We start from the raw sequence: 19327 nt of genomic DNA on the forward strand, positions 1-19327 counted from the left end.
TGTCCAGCTAATCCTCCACTATGTTTCTCCTTTATCAGATTCTCCCTCATAGAACTCTTAGGTATACACAACTGAACTCCTCTGAATAACATCCCATCCTGAATGAAGTAATCCAACCATTTGCTCCTATCAACCATAAACGGTTCTCTACATGCTTTCCAAGGTTCTACAAAATCTGGGTCTTCATCATACAAGGTCTTCAAATCTTCAAAACCTAATACTGTCACTCTCATCTCTGTCAACGAATTTCTTCTACTACTCAATGCATCAGCATCTTTATTAGATTTTCCACTTCTATGCTTCAACACAAAGGTGTAACTCTGCAAGAATTCTACCCATCTCATAGGTCTCTGATTCAACTTACTCGGATTGTTCAAATACTACAAAGCTTGATGATTGATATACAACACAAACTCCTTAGGCAACAAGTAATGTCTCAACTTCTTCAAGGCTTGAACTATGGCATAAAATTCATGATCATACACTGAATATCTCCTCCTGGCATCATTCAACTTCTCACTGAAATAAGCTATTGCTCTCCATTTCTGACTCAAGACTACTCCAATTGTTGTTCCACTTGCATCACAATCTACTTGAAATACTTTGTTGAAATCCGATAAAGCTAACACAAGTTGCTCAGACACTTTCTGCTTCAACGGTTCAAAAATTTTGTTTGCTCTAGTGGTCCACTTGAACTCCTTCCTATCTCCCCTCATTGTCTCAGTCACAGGACTACAAACAGAACTGAAATTTTTTATAAACTTCTAGTAGAAACTAGACAATCTATGAGATGATCTTACCTCTCCAATGCTTTCTGATGTAGGCCATTCAACAATTGCTTTTACTTTCTCAGAGTCCATCTTCAAACCATACTCAGATATCACAAATCCCAAATAGACTAACTCTTCCTTCATGAAAGTACACTTCTTAAGGTTTATCAACAACTTTTCTTCTCTCAACCTCTGCAAAACTTGTCTTAAATGCAACAAATGCTCCTCTTTTGTCTTACTGAAAATCAGAATGTCATCCAAATATATAATAACAAACTTACCCAAGAATTTCTTCAATACATAATTCATCAACCTCATGAAAGTACTCGGTGCATTGGTCAACCCAAAAGGCATCACCAACCATTCATATAATCCTTCATTTGTCTTGATTGTTGTCTTCCACTCATCTTTGTCTTTGATCCTGACTTGATGATATACACTCTTCAAGTCTATCTTTGTGAAGTATTTGGCTCCACTCATATAGTCCATTATGGCATCCATCCTAGGCAAAGGAAACCGATATTTAACTATGATATTGTTTATTGCTCTGGTATCGGTACACATCCTCCATTCTCCATTCTTCTTAGGGTGCTTATACTGTTGGTATTGAACAAGGACTCAAACTTTCTCAGATCAAACCTTTCTTCAACAATTCCTACACTCGTCTATTCATCTCTTCATTCTCTGTCGGTGTCATCTGGTGTGCACCTTTGTTAGGCAAACTAGCTCTAGCAATTAGGTCCATGCAATGATTGATACTTCTCATAGGTGGTAATCCATCAAGCACATTATCTGAAATGATGTCTTCATTATCTAAAATTATTCTTAGTCTTCTTAGGAACTAAGGCAAACCACACATTCTCATGTCTCATCCCATCCAAGAATTTCCTTCCATCCACCAAATAGATTCTAGCATTCGTACAGACTTCATTCTTCAAAGGATCCTCCAAGGGCAACAAGGTTTGCTTCATCCCATTGGCCACAATAGTGTATTTATTCTTTTTCCCATCATGTATTGCCTGTCTATCAAACTACCAAGGTCTACCCAACAAAAGGTGACAAATATCCATAGGCATAATATCACACAAGACATCCTCATGATAATTCCCAATTTTCAATTTCACCAAACATTGCTCACTTACTAACAATTTATGATCATCTTGAATCCATGCTAGATCTGATAAGGATTAGGGTGTTTCAATCTTTCCAAATTCAACTTAGTCACCATCTCTTCTGAAACAAGGCTATCTGAACTACCACTAACAACTTTACAACAATTACCGGATACTGTTGGCATTTTTTATGTTTATGTTGTGATTGATATTGATGGACACACACTTGCTTTGAGATCACTTTTTGTATGTATGAGTTATGCTCGACCGGTATTTGTTCTAAACAGTACCATGTATTATAGTCTTTAGGCTATCGGTGTTTTGTAGAGTGTTTACCAATCTCAAGCGGCATGAAGACCTCAAGCGGTTCAAGGATCTCACGCGGAATGGAGCAAAGGAACTAAAAGCGGCGGTTATCATTTTCCTAGTCTTCATTTTTGTCAACCGGTTATCTATTTAAATTGAACCGGTATTACTCTGAATTACCAACCGGTAATCGGTAAAGTTGTATAAACCGGTAATACTCTGCGATGAGTTACCAACCGGTATATTATTGTGATGAGTTACCATCCACCGACACTTTGACAGTGATTTTGTGTCGTGCTACCAAATGTGTCTAAGATACAATGAACCTAGGAACTTGCAATGTAATCCTATTGGACCGACATGAAATCAGATTCCTTTTAAGGACATCATGTCTAGGGTTTTAGTAAGTGTAGTTGTTAAGGTTTTTGGTGGTTGATGAGTTCTTGTATGTGTGATCTTAACAGAGAAGATCAAGTCTGTGTGCTGTAACAAAGTGTGGATTTACTGAAGACTGAAGTAATGCTGAAATGCATTAGCAATGAGCTATCATGGATCTAACCAAGCAGACTATGCTATTTGCTAGATCATTCACTTGTTGATTACTCACATCTTTGACAAGTCAAAAACCCTTAACCGGGTAGGCCCAGAAAAGCCTTTGTAAATCCTCTAACAAGGTAATTTGCATCTGTGGATCTGAAATCCTCTCACAAGGTAGTCTTTAATTGGACTTATCTCCTAACAGAGATTGAGATTCCTAACAGGATCTGTTCTAGTAAACAACATTGTATGACCTTAATCGGTCTGGTTACTACTCTGCAGATAGTTACTTGTGAGTTTCATCTCACCGTGGTTTTTCCCATTTGGGTTTCCACGTCAAAATCTCTTGTGTTATGGTGATTGTGCTTCTGTGGGTGAATGCCTTACTTGTTGTTTGGTTTGCATTTGTGTTAACCGGTTTGTTAGTTAAACTATTAAACAGGTTTACTGCTAGACTGATAAAGTGTTTGAGTTCAGTATTTTTTGGTATACTAATTCACCCCCCCCCCTCTTAGTATTCATCAAATACCTTACATCTAGTCTTGAACAAATTACTCCTCTGCAAGGGCTCCTTATCTCCTTCGATATGACACAAAGCTCTTGTCATCATCAATAGTTTTCCATCTTTTGGTTTGTTAGTTGATCTGGTGGGGCTTTCTTCCACCACTGGTATTCTCCCGGTGCTCTCTGCCTTCTTACACTTGAAAGCACAATGTCCTTCTCCACACTTAAAACAAGTTCCTCTAAACACTCTCTTGTCTTGTCTTCTATCATCTTTTCCAAAATTCTCATTCTCGTAACCATCAGGTTCTCTTCTCTAGTAGAAATTTCTATCATCCTTCTGGTATGAACCACCATCTTTGCTTACTTCCTTGTCCTTTTTCTGAGCTGTACAGGTTCCTCTACCTCCGGTATACCCTCTTCCTCCTTGAAATCCTTCTCCGGAAAAACTTCCACCCCTACCTCTTTGTCTCTGCTCATGTCTTTTGTTCAGCTTCTCTTCTGCTTTCAGGGCATACTGGTATAGACATCCGCAATCCATTCAAATATCTTGCAACTTGTTCAACCTCATCATCAACATGTTTGATCTAATGTTCAACTTGTAGAATGCTTCGGTATACTCCTTTACACTAGATTCCTTCTGCTTCAAATTTTGCAACTTCTGGAATAGATTTGAAACTTGATACTCAGCTGGCATAAATTTTGATTTTAACTTAGCAACCATCTTATCCCATGTTTTGATCTTTTCTTTACCTCTTCTTTGTCTATCAACATGCAAATTCTCCCACCAAAGAGATGCATGACCTTTCAACCAGGTGCAGGAATATTTCACCTTCCTTTCGTTTGCGGTGTTCTCAAAATCAAAATATTTCTCCATCTTCTATATCCAATCCAACAATTCATCTGAATCCAACTTTCTATCATATTCTGATGGGGTAAAATGTGGTTTAGTATTCGCCCTACTCAAAACCCTTAAGAACCTTTCTTTATCTGGATCAATCGTCGATGGGTTTACTTGTTCTGTCGGGGCTTCTTCTCCTTCATCTTCACTCACATCTTTAATATGTTGGCCTCTTCTCTAGGTTGTCTCAATGGCTTCCAACTGGGATACAATTCCTCTCAACATTTCCATCACAGTTAGGTCTGCATTCCCACACACTCCACCATTCCTATTTCCTCCTTGCACCATATTCACGCCAATCCTATGCAGTTGCAAGTCGGATCCACAATCCGCCACCCCACAACAAAATTCTCAGGACCACACAATCTCTGGAACGAAGTCTGCTCTGATATCACTTGATGCAGTCACCGGTTAGGAGGGACCTCAAAGAGATCAATCTAGACCGGTCAGCAAGAGTAAACACAACGGAAACACGAGGATATGATGGAGGCAGTGCAGAATTGAATGAATTAAATCATGAAAACTGATTACAAGCAACTGGTAATGTCAAGGATACAAGATTACGCTCACTAGCCTGCTACAAACATGCTCAATTACAGAACAGGTCACAATCAGAACATCAAAAACTTTTGATCTAGCTTCTATGCTCTATACTTCCTCTGATCTACATTCTAATGCTCAATTACAATGATTTATACGATCCAAGGGGATCCGGTCAGCCCAAAAAGGATCAAATGTCGAAGAATAAGACCAAACGTGTAAAACCAACAAGGTCGACCTCCGCCAAAGAGATTCCTCTGAAAAATCCAAAGGATGAAGTATGGATCAAAGGGAAGGTCGGCCACATTCTAAGGAACATCGGAATCAATTCTCAGGGCTCCGCAAGCTACATAAGGGATCTAGTAGATTCACCAAATAGGTCCAACCAGTTCTGGTGCCAGAAAACTGTCTTGGAAACCGAAATCGATAACTTGCCGGAAAATGATCCAAATGCTCTACGGTTTAGGAATAAGGAAGATGATCAAGTCCTCAAGCAAAATCCAACTCCTCAAGTTCCAGTGAGCCAATGCTAGAAAATGCAAAATGAAATGCTGAAACTACAAAACAGAAAGCAAAACAGAAAGGAAATATTTTTGGTTGATGCAAGATTGCCAAGAACCAGGGATGCTCATGCATCATAAAGAAAGTCTTAAGCCCACCTTAATAAGTAGGTTCGTTATTATCCAACTTAATCGTAAGTTTGATATCTTTATCTTGAGTTTGGCACTATTGGTGCTTAAGAGAAGATATAGCTTTAGGGATTTGGGACATACAACATTGTGCACCAACATCTTGGTTTCATTGCTAGATTAGAGTTACTTTATTACATTTTTCAAAGACCTCAGTGATTCACTAGTTCTAAGTTGAATTGATATTTTGGCACAGCTATGAAGATGAAGTCCTTCGTTGATACAAATAAAAGAATTTTCTAAAAAGAAAATTGTGTATCTCTTGATTGGAGATCGATAACTTGATGCAAGATCAAATCCAAAACAAGCTTGCACATTCAAGAATCAAACATAGAAAGAGGAAGGCAAGATATATATCGACAACGGAAAGAAGTTGTTTCAATTTTAAGGTCAAAAGACAACAAGCCACATGGAGAGCTAAAAATTCATAATACATCTAATTAGTCAGTACACCAAGTAGTGAAGGTGTAAATTCACCAACTTAAGAATTCATCAATATATTTCTATTGATTTATCTAGTAACATGGTTAGAACGATCTCTCCCTCAATGATCCTAGACGATGGTTCGCCACAGGTGGAAGGGGAGGTCCTCCCCTCTTCTCCAAACCTCTCAGAATCAAGGCTTGAATGTTTCTACTCCTCCTTTATTCGGATGTGTTTTGTTTTTGGTCTTGCAAGCTCCTTTGTTTGCTTGACTCACAGGTTTTGTTGTTAATGTGTTGTTGATAGTCTTTGACTATGTTAAAGGGTCGATACCCTAGTCAATGTTTCTTATTAATCAAAAACATGGTTATAATTCATAGGAGAGTTTATAGGCCTAAGAATGGTACAAGATCTTTCTAGATAGCAACATTGGTTTATTGGATGGGTTTATGAGAGATTTCATATTGTAGTATGGAGAAATTGAGTCAATCATAAGTTTACAATCCATTAGCTAACTATCATAAATAAAATAACAAATGAAATAATTATTGATCACTTTAACAACAGGTTTGTGATGACAATGGAAAAAGTGTCTCCTTATTTAAGGTCAAATTGATCAATATTTTTGGTCTTCACTTGTGAGGCATTTGATGAAAAAATGGGATATAACCTTTGGGTAAGAACCATCAAATATTAAGGGAAGGTTAGGCCATGGCAATTAACATTGAGAGCAATATGAAGGATTATGATAAAAAAAATTAAGAGAGGTAATGTGAAGTTCTTAAGGGCTGATGCAATCCCTTTGAAACAAAGCCCCTCACCACTAAAGATAAACTTAGCCTTGAGTTAATGGGGGAAAGGAATGATCTCTCATATAAGGTTGCAATAAATGAAAAGGGATTGCCTTTCAATGTATTGTTGCCACACACTTCAATGAAGGTCAAAGATTGTGTGATAGGCCAAGTATAATCATGGCTAGCCCAAATAGAACAAAAATAATTTTATAATTTATAGACAAGAAAATAAAGGACACCAAGAAAGATAGATTCATAATTCATTGAGGAAGGATCATATGAATCTCCAAGATGATTCATTCTAGTGCACAATATATTCTATTTTCCCCGTAATATAGTGAAGTGTGTTGTTGCAACAACACTCTAGAAGAGAAAGAGATCTCAATTGAATATGGTGCAGCTAAATATTACGAATATGATGATGTTGATTATCTTGATGCTTATCAAGAGGACATGATTTATTTATATAAGATCAAAATAGCTATCATATTTAGTATGAGTTTCCAAGTAATAGCAGCTTAAATAACTCATGTAGTAGATGTATAAAAAATATTTACCTCCCAATGAGGATATGAAATATCATACCAATGTAGCTATCTTGTAAGTAACAAGTAAATACCAACAGTGAAAAAGGCAAGTGGTTGCCAAAGGTCACATTATAAATGCTACACATGATACATTTGTTGCCTACACTAGCAAAAGAAAAGATAAGAAAGATAATGTTGAGAGAAATATGAATATATGCTTGCAAAAAGGTTTCAATCAAAGAAAAAAGGTGCAAATGCTAGAGGCTTCTCTACGAAGTCCCCAAAAATAAGTGTTTGTTAACTAAAATTATGAAAAGATAAGTTGATACTCATGTAACCCACTGTTGTCATTAGGATTATGTCTCTACATAGGAAATTCACAAGGTTTTTTAGAATTTTCTAGGGGTTAATTCTTATTTAAGTATAGCTTGCTTTATCCCTAGATTGTATATATAGTCTCCTCTCTAATTTCTATAAATGTATTTACTCTAATTATGAATTTATATCTTTTTTTTAAATTTAATACCAAGTAATCATTTTAGGCTCCTCAAACTACCCATTCTTGATTTTTTTTCATGCCATCATTATTATTTGGACTTCTTAGATACTGTAAAACTTTTTTTCCTTTGTGATATTGTAGAGGTAACTTCTTATGTTGTTATGGGCACTCTACCACTCCCTTGGTACTTTCATAATTTAGGTGAGCTTCAATCTATTTTTTATGTTTTCTTAAATATGAAATTGTTTGGGTAACTATTCTTGATTTCATTAGTTCACTATTCTTGTATTTTAGAACTTTAATTGATACCCATGCAACTCATTGTTAATGTCTTTGAATCATAGAAATTTTAGTTTTCTTTTGCCACCTCAATTAATATTTTATAAAAAAATTGGGTCCTTATTTGCTAAATCCATTAAAAACAAGAATGAGTTTTGTTTTCTCAATTGCCCATAACTTATTTTCAAATTTATATTTTAATAAAAAAATAGCCACCCACTCTATCACTTAAGGTCAATTTTAGGCAGGCATTGTCATTAGAATTATGTCTCAACATAAGATATTCACAAGGTTTTTTAGAATTTTCTAGGATATTCAAATTATTTTCCATTTGAATTATAATGAACAATTTGGAAGTAGATTTTGAAACGAACTGTTCAAATTCACAGTCAAATTTCATCCTCATCCGACAAAGGAGCGTTTCCAACGGCTCAGAGACTAGTAATGCAGAGAATGGCTGTTATTTCTTATGTTAACGTTATAAAAAAACAAATTTCACCGTTAGAAAAAAGCAGATTTCGCCTCTTTTACATGGGCGGATTATCTGAGAAGTAGCGCAGACTGTTCTTTCTTTGTTTTTGTTTGTTTGTTTGATTTTCATGTGTTGTATATTTTTGGGCATGGTCATGCCTCTGTTTTGAGTTTTGCTCTATTCTGAGTTTTTGTTTTAAATTTTCTTTATGTGTTTTTTTTATTTTCTGATCCTTACTTTTTCTGTTTGTATTTTTTGTTTTCATTTGTTTACATTATTATGACCATGGGCAAATGGTCTCGAGCTGGCCAAACTGTGTATGTTGCAGGAGCAGGAGGAACAGTTCGCAATCCAGGTTTAATTCACACCCATTTGATCATATTCTCTTCTAAACTTGAATTGGGAATTGGTATGGATATATCAAGAGTTTTTGCAATTGGGTTTAGAGATGCACATTTTCTTGTATGTGGGTTTCAAGAGACGTACAGTTTGACACAATTTGGAATTCATGTTTTGTATGCACATTTGCATAGAATGACAGCTGTTTTAAATTTCATATCCTTGTCTATGCACAGCTGTTTTGATTTTCATTTTCCTCTCTATGCACAGTTGTGTTGATTCTTGTGTCCATTTATAGATAATAGACTTTGCCACAGCTTTTACTTTTCTCTATATAGATATTTGGGTATGTGTGCATCTTGTTGTCCTTTATATGGAACGTATTTGAGTTATAGCACTGTATTTATGTTGTTTGGGGTTGAAAGTAGCGACTAGTGTTTTACAGAACTTAACAATTGGATATGACCATGATTCTGCTTAATCTCATTTTCATCCATTCTTAATCAGAAAAAGTGACATTTCTTAATTCTTTCTTTATCTAGTTGCCAATTTCTTACCTATAGCATTGTTAAACTGGCTTTACTTGTTTTGCATAAATAATAGATATAAATTATCCTTTATTCTGATTTTCAGTCAGTTAAAGCGTGCTTGGGTAATCAATGTCAAGATTCATTTCAATGATTTAAATGAATGTTTGGAATGTTCTATTTACCTCTCATTCAATATTGTTGCTTTCTTGGTCTATTATTCTATTTATTTTTTTATTTCTTTGATTGCCATTCTATTTGTGTTTGTCATGCCTCTGTTTTTATTTGTACTGTGAGTTGTATTTGTATATGCTTGTTATGTATTTTTCTTTTGCATTCTTATAATTTATGTGTAGATTTTTTTTTTAAGTTTAATTGGTATTAGGTATTTATCTCTCTATGGGTGATGATTTTTCAATAGGGTACAGTATAAGCAGTGGGAATAATAAGGAGGTGGGAATAATGAGGAGGAGGAGGAGAAAAGAAGCAGAATTACACATCACAACTATCAAGAATTATACCAGGTACCAATATTTGAATTTGTATATTATAAACACCATTTGAATTGAGTAATGAAATTTATTTTTACAATTATTTTTAAATGCTTTGATTGATCTAGATTTATTTAATGTAAGGTCAAACTTTTGAAAATAATCTACCATATTTATCTCTTCATTGACTTAATTTAGTTTTACTTAAAACATTTTTGAAAAATAGATTATAATTTATGAATTTATCATCATCTTTGATCAACTGTGTTTTCAATTGTCTGAAAACCCTTCTGCATCATTCTTACATATACTATAAATTTTGATGAAAAAGAATAAATAAATAAATGCTTAGTGTGATCTAGGTTGGGTAAATGATAGGGCTTCTACAATTGTTGTCTTACTTTTTTTTATAATACTTCTAATTCAGTTTCATCAATTGCATTTTCAATTGTCTAGTCTCTCTCTTCTGCACCACCTTTGTTACAGGCACTATAAAATTTGATGAAAATAAATAAATAAATGCTTAGTGCAATCTAGGTTGAGTAAATAATAGGGCTTTCACAATTGCTGCCTTCACTTTTTTACAGTATTTTTAAGGATTCTTTATTGCATCTTGATTAACCATAACATTCAGAAATCACTTTGATGGTTAATTTTGACATTATCCTTACCATTCTCCATAATGTCTCAATTTCTAAAGTATTTCATCCATAATTTATATTTAATTTTTTTAATATTTTATTTATTTAATTATAACCTAAAAATTATCCTAATTGTTTTACTCTAGAATTATAAACTAGGTCAACATTGCTCACCATGTCACATTTAAAATTTTAGATTTAAGTCTGCAGTCTTGTCATTTTTAATCAAGACTTACTCCACTGCATTTAATTGTAACTCACTCAGAATATGACATCTACAATTTCATGAAATGTGAAAGTTTGTATCATTTCTTGAATCTAAAAGTCCATATAAAACTTGCTTCACCCAATGTTCTAAATCTATTGAACAACTTTAAAATGGAATTTGGATTTCAAATTTTTGATAGCTTTCCATATCTAATATATAACATGTCAAGTTTTTTCAGACCTGATAATATTACTTTTGATTGATTGCTTAACTCAAATCCAGAGATTGACTGAGGTTTGACTGAGTATAAATTTGTAGGTGTCCTAGACCATAGAAGTCATCTTAACCATATTTCAAACTACCTCAGGGCTAAGAAGGCTAATCCACTTCGCTAATGGGGTGAAGTCCAGTTATTTTAAACTTTAAAAACTTTAAGTCCATGTATAATAAAAAAGAGATCGTGCTCATGTAAATGCGATGCCACTAACACTAGAATGGAGAATAAGAGACACTAGAATGGAGAATAAGAGATCTCAATTGTTAAGAAAATTTTAGTTTTACTGTTGCACTTAGTTTACATCTCCAGATTTTGCCTAGCTTTCCTTTTTCTTGTTCTGTTCTGGGTTGTTACTAGAAATCATACACTTCATTGTCCACGTATTGCATTCCATCAAGAAAAAATGATCAATTTTCCTGTATTGCATTCCATGTTCCACCATACCAAGAACTTACCTCAACGCCCTCTTTGTTGCTTTCAAATGAGATACTTTAGGTTATTGCATCAACCTTGAAATGTAGTTGATTCGGCATTAACAGGTTAAAAAATCGAAGGAAAAATGTCACATGCAAGTAGCATTTTGAATAGGTGCTTAAGGGTAAATGTCACATAAGTGAGCAACTCTGAGAAAGTGCAGAAGTCAGTAACAAGCAGCAGAATGCAGGAGAAAACATCACCTGGAAAATATCAGGGGTTTGATCTTTGAAACAACATTAGTAAAGAAGGAAAGTGAATAAAATAACTAAGCTTGTTACTCCTTTCCACCTGGCTGAAACCTTAAAAATGGGCACTTGGCATCACCTAGCTATCTAAAACTTCCAACTCAAATCTGAAAATGCTCGAGTCTTCCAAAATTTGTGTTTTGTGCCCTTAAATGTGGCTTAGTTATCATCGAGTTCAGGCGAAAAAATAAACACCTAGTTCAAGCCTCAAGAGTGCATGCTTGGGATGGTTTTGAAATAGTAAAATTCAACTTAAATATTTAGAAGTGGTCATAAAATTCTTCCTAGCTAAGTTATCACAAGTTCCTTCTCAAGTGAAAAACTGGAATTAAATGATGAAAGGTTAAGTCAAAAACTGGCAACAAATGATAAAAGTTAGGGTGGCAATAAGTGATGAAAGTTCCTCCTCCAGTCAAAAAGATGGAAAAAAAAGCTCTTATGGCACACAACAAGGCAACTAAAAGGCGCAATAAATTTTTTTTTAAAGATTAAGGGAAATAATCATAACCTTGCTCAATAATTAACATAAGCGGAAGACTAACATTACATCCTAAAGGGTTACCAACGAAGATTACTTCAAAATAAAAACCACATCACAATATTAATCCAATCTTCCATTTAAATTAAGGAAAGCCAATTACGATAAAATAATTCATATTCATAAATTGATCTTCAAAAGATAGGCTTACAGAATTACAACATACATTCTTCCAAATATTCATTTATACAAAATAGGAAAGATAATTGAAACAATATACATCCCATGACTTTAATTACAATATTCCATGATTTACATGGCTTCCATAGACAATAAATTACAAAGGTTACAAGTTGTTGATACAATGACCACACGGGCCTCAAGGTACAAAATCAGGAACATAAGTGCTACATGAAGCAAGAACCAAGATGCACCGGCGAAGCCAATCCTCGCGTGAAGGTAGGAACAAGGTATCCGATGGGAAGTGGCACTACCACCCGACCATGTGATCCCAAAATGGAACCACCCCACCGTGCTAGGAGATAGCAGACGACCCTCAAGCAAGCAAGAAAAGTACAACAGTACACATGACTCCGCAGTACACAAGTGACTCGACTCGCAAAACACTAGCGACCCTATAGAGAGAGTGTCATCACATGGCTTAACATGGTTACCCTAGGAAGGTCTCCATAGGTCCCAGCCCCCATCATGGGTTATCCTGGTAACCTCTCCCGAACCCCCGGCTCCATCTAAGCATCATGCGGACCCTACCATCCTTTCGTGAAGACAAGGTGGTAGGTTTGCCATTCCAGGCCTTCCCAAACACCTTGAGCCTATACAAGCACTCAACCGTGTACGGGGTGCATTATCTTAATTAAATTAATAACTACCCACCCCCTAAACAAATTATTAGGTTATCACTTAATAGCTGACTTTCGAGGGGTTATCCTGCCATCCACTTTGGGTGCGGCCCCCGCCCGAAAGCCACTCTCTCTACTGGTCACTAACTGGATAAGACTATCTATGAGAACTCTATGGTGGACTAACAACCATAAATTATCCAGACATAACACAGGTGTAGGACTCACAGTCACAAACCCAGAGTTAACCATAAGGGACATAACACATAAAAGCCCACTTCCTCAAGGTTTGAACAACGACACCTGACCAAGGGCAAACATCGACAACATAATGACCATTTTAAACATAATGCAACGACATTAAAACGACTAGACTGCAATGATAAAAACACTACAAACAATCTTTCTTTGAGCAGTCAACATTTAAATCAATTTGAACAAATGTATACAAGCTATTATAAAATAATTCCAAAATAACATCTATTTGACGAATACAATCCTCATACAATTATTTTATAATACTTGGATAACAAACACCAATATTAAATTTAATCCGACTTTCCTTAATTCCAACATTACTACTAACCTCTAAATCATTTTATTTATTTTCACGATACCAAGCAATTAATCCTCATTACTAAATCAAAAGAATTACTAATTAATCTTAACATCATCATAAACTACATTTAACACGTTATTATTATTTAATATTAAATAATAACATATTGTCATTATTGTCAAAATAACAATATATTATTACTTAATACTAACACAAAATAACACTTATTGAATTTATTAAAAACCATTAACATAATATTGTTATTTAATATTAAATGATAACATATTATTATTTTTATTAAAATAACAATATCTTATCACATAATATTAAATATACAATAACACTAATCATCTTACTTACCACTAACATAATAATTAACATTTTCGTTTTTTTTTTAAAACTAACAAAAAAAAAACATTAAAAATAAACAATTTTAAACACCCCGTGGGCCCCCACGCACCCACAGGCAGCAAGCGCTGCCTTTCCCAAACTGGGAAATGCAGCGAGCTGCACTCCCAGCTTGGGGAAAGCAGCGCTGCTGCTACCCACGCTGGGTGTTGCAGCGAACGCAGGGAAAAGGGAAGGGGGGGTGCGTGGCTGGGTCGAGCCCAGCTCCCCGCCACCGCCCCCAATGCAATTAACTTTAAACTTAACCAATTTAATTTTATTAAATTTAACAATTTAAAACCTGTTCAAATAAAAACGACAGAGGCTTAAAAAAAACAGAAACTCAAGACACAGACAGAGGTGAAAACCTCTGTCAAACACAATTAAAAATTAATCTCCCAGCCATCGAATTTTATCAAACATACAAACAAACAAAATTAATTTAAAAGGAGTCACAATTTTACCAGCAATAACCAATCTTCTGAGACAAAACAGGGGCATTAATATTTCATTCAAATCAGCCCAGTTTGCTTTAAAAGTTTAATTAAATGGGAATAGACTAAATCCCCAAACCCCAATTGAATCTATTTGCTTCCAATCAAGCATGAACAAGGAAATTTAACTCATAACCATCATTTTTAAAACTGGAAATTTCTAGGGAGAGGTATTTTATGAATGTCTGGCAAAATTTTGCCAGCATAACACTACCAAAACCCATCAAAATTCCTAATTACAAACAGCATGATAAACCAAGAAATTTCTTGCATAGCAAAGATGAAACAATATAAATTCAGTTAAGGAAACTACATGGGAAGAAATTAAGTTTAAATTTGATAACCAAATAGTAGAATTCTTCTTCCATAACCCATAACAAACAAACAATTCAAGATTTTAAACAATTAACAGCAAGTGGAAGGAAAGCAAGGATTTTTTTGTTGCAATAAGCAAGGATTCAACCAACCTTTATGACTTCCAAGCAAGAATGGTATGTTTCAGCAAGAATCCCAACTAGTTCACACCCAAATCCACCCTTTAAGCAAATTTTCCAAAATTTCTTTCTCCTCCTCCAAAATAAGCATAACCCCCAAAATCTCCTCCAAAATGGTTTAGTAAGAAAAATCTCTTAACCTAATTTTCTAGGTTGCCCAAAATTTCTATTTTAAAAAAAACATTAAAATTCCCCATTGACTTTCTTTTCTTTTTCTATTTTTCCTTTTTCATATTTCTCAAAACAATAAATGAAAAATTCCCTCTTTTTGAAAATTACATTTTCATAAGTAGCAATTCAATCAATTTTTCTACTAAATAGGAAAGCAATGAGTTAACTTAATTTGCATATATTTAAAAGCAATTAACTAATCTATTCCATTTCTTTCGTTGGATCTAAACACGATTTCTTTTCCAAATAAGCAACTAACAGTTAAAATTTAATAACTAATCAATTACGCTTGATTCAAGACATAAGGCATAATAAGGAATGAATCGCTCAAGTCAACAATAATGACAACTTAAACTTAAATAATTAACTGAACCACCAAGGCACGCAAATCGAGGAAAAGTAAAAAGACTCGAAATTCAGACAAAAGGGATGAACGACCGACTGACGGCACTCACAATAATAGACTGAGGTAAGGACTAGGGTCAAAAGCTATCTCCTCCACTCCCATCGGACATATAAGGCACGCTCAGACCTGTGAAGCCAGGTGGAGACGATACCCCGTACCTACCCGGTACTTGTACCTGCAATATCCTGCATCACCGAAGCACACATACATGCATATAGATATAGAATACACGGCACGCACACCGATGAAGGAGAATCGCGACGTTCCCTGTCTCATCGAAACGAGTGAAGGAAAATCGTCCCCTTGCATCCAATACAATAGCAAACACGCAACATATATATGACACATCACCTAGATAAAGTAAAATGTCAGTACGAGCAATAATCCACGAAACACTAGAAATCACCAATACTGAAATACTGAAAGTAACTCATGCATCCAATATCCAGATAAACATGATATAATATCAAATACGTCTGCAAAATGACGAGCAATAAAGTGCCAACTGAATAGTAAACTGAAACACAAAATCAGTCTAATAAGTCCGATCAAAACGGGGTACTACACAACAACCTCATATTCACCATGGGAATTGCCTTGATGCTTGCTAAAACATGGCCAAGTCATCAAAATTGTGCACCTAGCATCTATTCACTAGAGTAAGTGGTAGATATTCATTGAGAACACACTTACTAGGGTTTCAAGATCTAAAGTTCATTCTTTCTCATTTCTTATGGATATTAGTGTTTCAAACTTACTACAACAGGATTTCCATGTTAGTGTTTAAGTGCTCAATACAAGATCTGTCATTTAGAATTTACCATTTTTAATTTTTTTTAACCAAAGTTTGCATGTTCAAGGAATAACAGAGAGGGGTTCAAAGATCCAATTTTATATTTCCAGCAACCATCTTCAAAAAGGTGTTTTTTCAAGGGTGGTTGCTTCTTTAGATTTTAGGGCAAAAACATGCATCAGAATCAGAAGGGTGTTCATGCATCATTTTTTTCTATTTTTAGCAATGTTTATTTCCAAGCAAAGCTAAGAGCCTCTTATAAGCTACTTTATTTTTGTTAATTGTTTAGGTTATGTTATTCCTTTTTACACTACTCTGTAATTTTGTCAAACATTTTGGATGCTTCTTTAACTATGTTTTCAAATACTTCATTGTCATTACTATCTTTGGAGGTATAAACTAGGGCCATTATTATCAGTTCTAGGATCGGTCCTCTTAAGAAATTAGTTGATACTACAATTAAAGGTTTAAGTGGACTTAAACTTTCTCTGTATTTCAGTTATAAACTTTTTTCTAGAGAGTGCTACATAAACTTATATTTTATGATGTACGATTTTTTGTTTGGTTGCTCTTTCTTATGTAGATTGTTTTAATTTTTCTATTTTTTTTTTACAAAAAATGAATTGTAGGACCTTTGCTTTGTTAGGGTTACCGTATTCAATCTTTTTATGCTAGTTTTATTTTAATAAGAGTATATTTAATTGTTGTATATTGTATTGATAGAAAAATTGATATTAATTTAAATCATGATTGATGTTGTTCAAGTGTTTGACAATGTGGTTCAGAAATGTTTGAAAACTTAAAGAGTAATTGTTGAAGTCAAATAATAATTGTAATAGTCAAAGTTTTTTAAAAATGTTTGGAATGTTGCAATGGACTGTAATAGTATTTAATATCTAAAATTGAAGAGAATATTGCTTTTGAATCAGTTGTTGAAATGGATCACTCTAAAATGTAATTTGTAAATTGATATGTAAATAGATTTATTGTTTGATACAAAACAATTATTTGGTGAAGTGTCTTTGTGTTAATTTTATATTATTTTTTCTTAGTGTTAATTTTATATTTTTTTTATTGTATAAAATTTAACATTTTTCTTAACTTTAATTTCATCACATTTAATGATTTAACATTTTTAGGGTAGTGTAATTATTTAAGCATTAGAATATTTATTTATTTTTATGTAAAGTTTGTAACATCATAATAATCAGCAATTGCAATTGAAACATGTCTATTTAGTGTGTTTTATTTTGGGAATCCATTTATTGTTTGTGTGAACTATGTGTTTTGAACAATGGTTCACTTTTGGCTCTCACTTTATGTCAAAATAGTTTGTGAAAGTGCATGCTTAAACTTTGGTGCATTTACTTTGTAGTTGTGTGAAGTATGTATGTGTTTCAACAAGTTTTGTGTGACATGTGTTTTAACTTTTCACATTCACATTGTTTGTAGTTTTGTTGTATTTTACATCATGTGTGGTTGAGTTAATTTTGTGTGAAATTTGTTTCAACTTTAGCATTTAATTTGTTTGTGTTTGAAATCTTTGTGTTGGATGTATTTATATTTGAAACTTTGCATTCACTTTGTGTAAGATATTTACTAGTTGACATTCACTTATGCATGAAGTGTGTGTTTGAACAAAATGTGTATGAAGTGAACTAATGGTGTATGAAATGTTTTGAACTTTCACATTCACTTTATTTGAAGAGTATGGTAAACTTTAACATTCATTTATCAATGTATGTTTGAACTTCACTTTTAATTTGTATGAAGATTGCACTAGCTTTGGCATTCATTTGTGTTGTATGTTTGAACAAGCTATATGTGAAATGTGTTAAACTTCTCACATGCAAATTGTATGTATATATGTTTTGTGTGGTTGAACTAATTTTATGTGAATTTTAATTTAAATTTACATTTGTTTTGCTTGTGTTTGAACTAACTTTGTTTGGGATGTGTTTATATTTGAAATTTCACATTCACTTTGTTTAATAAAATGTACTAATTGGCATTCACATATGTGTGAAGTGAACTAATGTTGTATTCAATGTAAACTTTAACATTCACTTATCAATATTTTTAAACTTTTGCATTTACTTTATATGTATTTGAAGAATGTTTCAACAAACTACATTTGAAATAAACAAAATTTGTTTGAAATTTGTTTTAACGTTGACAACCACTTTATTAAATTTGTATTTTGGTCTGTGTGTATGTTTGAATTACACTTTCACTTTGTACAAATAATGCACCAATTTGGCATTACAATTAGGCAAACTTTGTGTCATTTGTGTTTTAACTTTTCACATTCACATTGTGTATTTATATTGTGTGTGGTTGAATTAATTTTATGTGAAGATTGTTTCAACTTCAACATTTATTTTGTGTGTTTTTCAACTAAGTTTCACATTCACTGTGTATTTATATTGTGTGTGGTTGAATTAATTTTATGTGAAGATTGTTTCAACTTCAACATTTATTTTGTGTCTTTTTCAACTTAATTTGACCAAAATATGTGTGATTTAAACTTTCACATTCACTTTTTGTAAAAAATATAGTAAATTTTAACATTTATTTATCAAAGTTTTTTTTTTTCTTTTACTTTGTATATGTTTGAAGTGTGTGTTTAAACAAGCTATATGTGAAAAGAACAAAATTTGTTTGAAATGTGTTTTAAATTTAACAACCACTTTATTATATTTGTTTTTTTAATGTGTGTATGTATGAACTACTTTGATTTCACTTTTGTTGTTTGTTTGAACATGGCCATTTTTTATTTTGATGACCCATTTTGCCCCATTTTGAACACTTATATTTTAAGCACCAATTTTTATGATCTATTTTTAGTACCCATTTTTAGTATCCGTTTTGATGACCCATTTTAATACTCATTTTGAAAATCTATTTTGATGAACTATTTTTGGTACCCATTTTAATATATTGAGCACACATTTTGTTGACCCATTTTAGTATCTATTTTGATGATCAATTTTATAGTACTTATTTTTATGATTCATTTTTAGTACCAATTTTTATGACTCATTTAGAGTACCCATGACTCTTTTTTAATACCCATTTTTATTATCCATTTTTAATATTCATTTACATATTTTTAGTATCCATTTTTATG

The 19327-nt window shown here is 33.5% G+C and overlaps 1 protein-coding gene across 1 annotated transcript in view; it reads left to right on the forward strand.

The window, feature by feature from the left end:
• Positions 1-8428: 8428 nt before the first annotated feature.
• LOC131068254 (uncharacterized) overlaps positions 8429-19327 on the forward strand; it is a 74171-nt gene continuing 63272 nt past the window's right edge. The window contains exons 1-2 of the mRNA XM_059214651.1: positions 8429-8705; positions 9638-9740. Of these exons, the coding sequence (XP_059070634.1) occupies positions 8630-8705; positions 9638-9740 (179 nt within the window). The 5' untranslated portion in view covers positions 8429-8629. The remainder of the gene's footprint in view (positions 8706-9637; positions 9741-19327) is intronic.

The sequence above is a fragment of the Cryptomeria japonica genome, chromosome 11 (assembly GCF_030272615.1).
Source record: "Cryptomeria japonica chromosome 11, Sugi_1.0, whole genome shotgun sequence".
Lineage (NCBI taxonomy): Eukaryota > Viridiplantae > Streptophyta > Pinopsida > Cupressales > Cupressaceae > Cryptomeria > Cryptomeria japonica.